Here is a 6,323-nt window from a genome sequence, read left to right on the forward strand (position 1 = left end):
CTTGGATCATTTAGCCACATTTTTAGCTCAGAATTTCCATTAAGAACTTTCTCTCATTCAGTATTTGGCTTTTAAAATATCTCCCAGGTAAATTCATATTCACATAAAGTTGTACGTGCTCCCAGCTGTATGTTAAAGTGCCCCTTGTGCTCTCAGCACTGCAGTGGATGTCAGTAACACATAGCTGTGTATGTGTGGGAGAGTGTCAGATAGCTCCCTGCCACTGTTTTTAATAGATTAACTCTTATCTCCTCAAAGCAGATGGGTTTCTTTCATGTTAAATGCACCATAACCCTGCAGTACCATTGGTTTGCGCTGACAGTGACGTTGCTCTGTACTGGGTGTGTGATTATTTCAACTAATAACACGTCAGTTACAAAACCGGGACACCTCGAGTTCAGGAGAACTTGTGAAATACTCTCAAGCTTGAATGCAACAGTAGACGAAGACAATGGATATATAATGATCTGTATAAGGATGAGTGGCATCACAAGAAGGAACTTCCAAGTTGGCTTGACTCTAAAAGGTTTGTATTCCTTTTTGATTCACAGAAAGGAGGTTTCCACATTGACATTTGGCTATATCTGAATAATTTACTGACTTTCTTTATCTGATGATAGACCATTTTTGTTTGTTACTTCTTGGTAAACATGTCCTAGCTCACAGCATTATTGGTGTTAGTCCCACATAAAAACTTGCTGATTACTGCACTGTAAGCATCTTCTAAAGCAGCTTCACTGTTTCTATTATTATTATTATTATTATTATTATACAAGCTGGAAATTAATTGTGCAAATAGAAAATAACCTTTTTCTGATTCTGCAGGATGCTCTCTGGTTTGAGCTTAGCTGTCCTCCTCTTGGCCACACGAACTACTGGTCAATCCTGCCTATGTTCAACTCTCCTGCCTGCTGGCCTGAAAGTGAACTGCAGCTCCTTAAACCTCATGCAGCTGCCTCATCTACCTTCAGACATCAAAGAGCTCTATGCGCAGGACAACCGGCTTACCTCAGTGTCTCCGGGCCTGTTTGACAGACTGGTTGGTCTGGAAAAGGTCTCACTGTCTGGGAACCCCTTCCACTGTGACTGTAGGATCCAGTACCTGAGGAACTGGTTGCTGAAGAACAGGGCCATTCTCTCTAAGGAGCCTACCTGTGCCAGTCCGAGCTCTGTGGCTCAGAAAGCCGTCACTGAACTCAGTGATGACTTTTTTTCTTCCTGTGCCCCGGCAGGCTGCACTGGAGGGACTTACAACACCGTGATGGGAGTGATGCTATGCTGCCTTGTTGTTCTGCTTCTGTGGAGTTTAAGACTAGCCAGAATGTCCACCATCACTCTGTACATAAATGAGAGACATTCAGGATTCGAGGCTGACTCGTTGCACTCACTGAAGCCCAAACACAGGAGGAGGCTGCACAATGTGCTGTCAGAAGACAACTCTGATTCTGTCATTTATACAGAGGATGTAGAAAAGCAACTTATAAACATGGAGTTACTGCCACAAGTACTGGATGTGTTGTACAAGAAGCACAATATAAAGATAAAGGCTACCTGAGGGACTTCTAGAAAACACTACAAGTGGCAAATAAAGTTAAGGTCAGTACGAGGCAGTACAGAAGATCTTTTTTTATGATAAACTGCTATAGCCCTGTCACTTGAGACTTCTTCTGGACTGTAACTCCTTTTTTGTTTTCTTCTTACAATGCAATGTAAAAATTTCTACTAGTTTGCGCATGGAAGCTCAAGAAATAATGTGTTAATAATCTGCTCATTACAGACACACTAACATAAGTAAACGTTAACATAGAGATGGTACACGACCTGTTGACACCATGCTGTCGGTTAGAAGCCAGATCTGAAAAGTTGTGGACCATTTTTGATTAGAAAAAAGAGACAGAGTGCAAAACGTATGTAACATTTCCTTATATTTTCTTAAGTTACAGTATTTACAATGAGTGAGTTACTACAAATGGTCAAATATGCTGCGGTAAAAGCTTTGGATTGGCATTGTACTTCTATCTAAATAAATGTCTACTCAGCTTTTGCTTCTGGAGTTAAAATGAAAGCATAAAAAAAACAAATGCAGGATGATATGGTAACATTTAAGGAGGATGAAAGTCTGATGTGTGCAAATACTGGTCAAGACAAAATGCAGACAGACAGCACTATTACAGGACAATATTGCACATCAAACTGTTGCTTTTTTTACAGTACAAGTATTACTCTCATAATCATGCATAGATTTTCCAGGATAAACAGGTAAACAAATGACTAAAAATGCAATAATAAAAAGTTACCTTGAGAATAAAAGTCAAATGTTTTCTGAATATGCTTCTTAAAAACATTTACTTTTTTTGTAATAAATATAAGATGATTTCAGGATTTGTAAAACATTACTATCGTCTAAAAAAATACTTATAAGGATCAAATAAGGCCGTTCTCACACTTTTCCTTAATGAAAACAGGTAATTGAAGACTATCACAAAAACAATATAAAAGAGCTGTTGCCACTTAGTTTACACGATTCAATTTCTCTCAAGTTTGTCTCAATGTTGAGAGTTTAGAAGATTTAGAAGATATTCTGTCAAAGCCCTGTAAGGCGGTTAAACAATGTCCACAGTGTTAGGCTCCTACAGGTTTATGCATTAAGTAGTATACCCAGTTTAACCCCGCACCCCCCTACCACCAACCTCTTTGATAACATAAAACCTGTTGGCTCAAAACTCTACTGAGGCACAAACTTCTCCTGCTCAAAGATGAGGTCAACAGCTTCTGCCACATCCTGCACAATGTGCCCCGGCTCTACCAACGCAGGGTCAAATCTGAAGTCCCGGTGCCCGTGGAACACAGTCTCTTTGATGCAGTGATCTGCATCTGATGGCACCTCCGCTTTGGGGTTGTAGACCCCTGTGCAGACTAGGACAGACTTACAGGAAGTGGCAGATGGCAGCGCTAACTCGCTCTCCCACAAATTGTCGATCTCCTCCTCCTGGGGCACGGCAGTGGTGGACCCTGTGGCAGCCGCCCTCTTAGCAATGGCTTTGGGGTTCTTTCTAGCAACTCTCTCCTCCAGGTAGCGGTTATATAGATTGGCACCATAGATGTCAGTCATAAGGTTGTCCCTGTGGGAGAATGCAAAAGGGGAAGCGATTACTCAAAGCTAGCCTGTATACTGACATGTTCAAGAATGTGTTTTCCTTTCTTCTGCTGCTCTGCCAATGAAGGAGCAATTAAAGCTATTACTAGCGCACAAACACAAAACAGCTGCACCAGCACAACAGCAACACCCGTGATAAAAAAAAACTTGAAGTGAAACATGCAAGCTCATGCAAAGAATGTGTTATATGTTCGCCAACACCCGCGGGGAAAAGGGGAGTTATGTACCATTGAGCAACACCCTCAGTTTAAGTTGAAAGTTTTCCTATAAATGGTAAATACAAGCCAGGTGAGGTTAGCTCAGCTTTATGGAGTAATCTGTTCACTTTTTAGTGTCCATATAAACAATGTAACAATGCAATACAGAGATGAAACTTACCCTATAGCATAAAGGGAAGTGATGGGAAGTTTCCATTGCCTCTGCATAGCCTGGCTCCTGATGAGGTATTCTGCAAAGTGGTAGGTCAGCTCACTGGGTTTCCCCATGAGAGCGTCATACTTCAGGTCTTTACCTGTTATCTTCTTAAAGATGTTCTCGAGGCACACAAGAAATGTCCCGTGGCCAAACCTAAGACAACGTGGGGGAAAAAAAGAAGATATGTTTACATGTTTCACCTTTGAGGGAGTGTTCTTTAGCTGCTAACATTAACATATGAGATCCAGCACTGATTTTTAAAGGTTTACCGTGGAGAATGTGCCTCGGCCATCCACATGAGGTCCATGTTGCAGGCCAGCAGGGGGAGGTGAGGCGTCGTTTGGGTTTTGTGAACACTGCTGAGGTTACCATTGGTCAACAAAACATCAACAATAAGCTGAAGGTTGGTCTCCCATCGAATTGGCTCCCCGAAAAGAATCACAGCTGTAAGTGGAGTGAAAATATTTATTAAATCTCTTTGATATCATTATTATCAAAAAAGTCACGAGACTATGAGACTGACAACTTCTTACCTTCGACCTTAGGAAGGTTTCCAACAGGATTGGACTGAAATGAAAGAACAGACAATTACTTAAAAGGTTTGTATAAAAGAACAAATTTCTCCATCAGATTTCAAAGTCTCACCGGCAGTTTAGGTCTCCTGTTGTGGTCCACCATGTCCAGCAATGGGAAAGATTCTCTCAGCATATCAATACTGACAACATTTTTAAAGCCCACACTAAAGACAGAGTGTTAAGGACAAACACAAGAGTATTGTGCAAACCTAATTTAAACAGATTGCAAACACAAAACATAACAAAAGGATACTTTTTAGCTATTTCCAGAACAGGTCCCTGTCCTGACACCAGCACACACTTGTCATGAAACTTCTTAAACATCCTCAGGGGACTATGAGACATGATTACTTGGTCTTGTGTAATCTGAAATAGATCAAATAGATGTTAGGAGTGGTTCATAAAAACAAAAGCAATTTTTTGCCAACAGTTTGTTAACTCACAGGCACTCCCAGGATATGAGAGAGCTGGTCTGCTTTAGTTTGTCGGAGGCAGTTCCCTGCATTTGTGACAAAAACAACCGGCACCACAAATTGTCCCTGAGAGTCGACCAACTTCTCGAACGACTTTTTCGCAGCAGGGATCGGCATCCTTCCGCGGACGAGCACGCCATCGATGTCGAACAACAGCCCGAAGCTTGGCTGCGGCTGCGGGAGAAGAAGAACAAGAAAGGTCCGTCAGCCAAAGTGTGGAAAAGCGAGAACGGTGACTTTGACATGCCATGACAGAACAGACAAATCTGGGTATAAATATTCACTAAATGCACAGAGAGCTTTAATGAGCTTGGCACACAATCAAATAACTCAGATTTGTAATATGATATACTATCTGTGAATATTGGTGTTTTTTATAATAGCATTAGTGACAGGGAGCTTTATTATTTATGTAACATACGGGGCATACACAGAGAAGCCACAGAGAGGGGGAGACCTATGGTGACACAGCAGCACGTTTGGGGTGTTTGGCACCATTGTTCGCATATTACAAACACAGCCATCGCACATATATGTTAAAGATTTTGAAACATTTTTGTTTTCTCCATCTATGGTTTATGTTGTTTGTGTGGCCTGAGAAAAACAAAGTCGACACTCAGGGGATCAGCTGTTGTTTTTCTGATCTACATCTGCCTGTCAGATCCCCTTGCCTGCCAGCTTTCATCCACATCTGAGAAAAGTTGCATGCATTGAATGCAACCTTGCAATTTGAAGAAAACGCAAAAAAATAACTATGAAGTATCGGCTTGTCAACAACTGTATTGTTTGCCAGAGCCGAGGCGCAGTAACAGCTTGAACCGTACCTTGCTATTAGACTGAGTTCCGCAAAACCCGCACCGAGAACCGACAATCCCGGCTTTGCGTCTGGCTTGACGGTTACTCAGGGTGTGCAGGCCCCGGTAAAATGTCAGGAGTCCCCTCATCTCCTTTAATTTATCACCGGGTTAAAAGGAGAAAAAATGTAAATCGAAAACGAGCCCCGCATTGAAAGCCTGTGAAGCCGGCTTGCTCCGGCCGCTTGGCTCGGCTTCTTTTTTTTCTCCTCAGATGTTTTCTCGCCGATGATTTCACTGGGCGAGACCCGATGACGACACACGAGGAGGAGGATCTCCTGCTGCATCTCTGCCGGAAGGAGCTGGAGAGGCTGCATCTGCACTGCAAAAACCCCCGCTGCCATTTTAGGCACCGAGGTGGAGCTTACCACGTCTTTGCGCACTAACACATCCATGGAGTGGAGCTTGCAGACGCATGCATGCTCCCTGATCGACATCAGCCTGATCTTTAGCGTTTCTTCTTTTTATATATACACACATATATTCCATGCTGGATCGTTCATCTGCAATGAGGCACAACATGGATACCGGTTTACCACCTCCATCCATTTTATCTTTAGGACACAAAAACCAGCTTTGGTCGAGCCCCTGGTGTCACATGCAGCGGTGTCCGCCCTCAAATCCTGGATGTGCTTCATGGTGGCTAAATTTGACGAGGAAATCTGACACTCCCGCACCCCTTAAAGACAGCAGCGGTAACCCCCCTAAAACATGCATTACATTAACAAAAGAGTGGCTGCATTGCAGAGCTCTGATGTTGCAGATCAGACGTTTATATTTGACAATGAACAGGAGGGGAAAACGGGAAAAAAAAAAAAAAAAACATGCAAGTAAGACTCCAGACGAAAAA

At 42.5% G+C, this 6,323-nt stretch overlaps 2 protein-coding genes across 2 annotated transcripts; one reads left to right on the plus strand and one right to left on the minus strand.

Annotated features, from left to right (window-relative positions):
- Positions 1–358: 358 nt before the first annotated feature.
- Positions 359–1,733, plus strand: gp9 (glycoprotein IX platelet). The gene is made up of 2 exons (XM_010756763.3): positions 359–526; positions 826–1,733. Exon 2 carries the CDS (start codon positions 827–829, stop codon positions 1,553–1,555), a length of 729 nt encoding a protein of 242 aa, XP_010755065.1. The 5' UTR covers positions 359–526; position 826; the 3' UTR covers positions 1,556–1,733.
- Positions 1,734–1,907: 174 nt separating this feature from the next.
- On the minus strand, positions 1,908–6,205 carry LOC104940220 (haloacid dehalogenase-like hydrolase domain-containing 5). Its single transcript, XM_019271292.2, has 8 exons — positions 5,444–6,205; positions 4,590–4,793; positions 4,400–4,512; positions 4,217–4,310; positions 4,105–4,138; positions 3,841–4,015; positions 3,536–3,724; positions 1,908–3,122 (listed from the first exon to the last, which is right to left on the minus strand). The coding sequence occupies exons 1-8, from the start codon at positions 5,561–5,563 to the stop codon at positions 2,726–2,728; spliced, it is 1,326 nt and encodes a 441-aa protein (XP_019126837.1). The 5' UTR covers positions 5,564–6,205; the 3' UTR covers positions 1,908–2,725.
- Positions 6,206–6,323: the final 118 nt, after the last annotated feature.

Source organism: Larimichthys crocea, unplaced genomic scaffold (genome assembly GCF_000972845.2).
Source record: "Larimichthys crocea isolate SSNF unplaced genomic scaffold, L_crocea_2.0 scaffold97, whole genome shotgun sequence".
Lineage (NCBI taxonomy): Eukaryota > Metazoa > Chordata > Actinopteri > Sciaenidae > Larimichthys > Larimichthys crocea.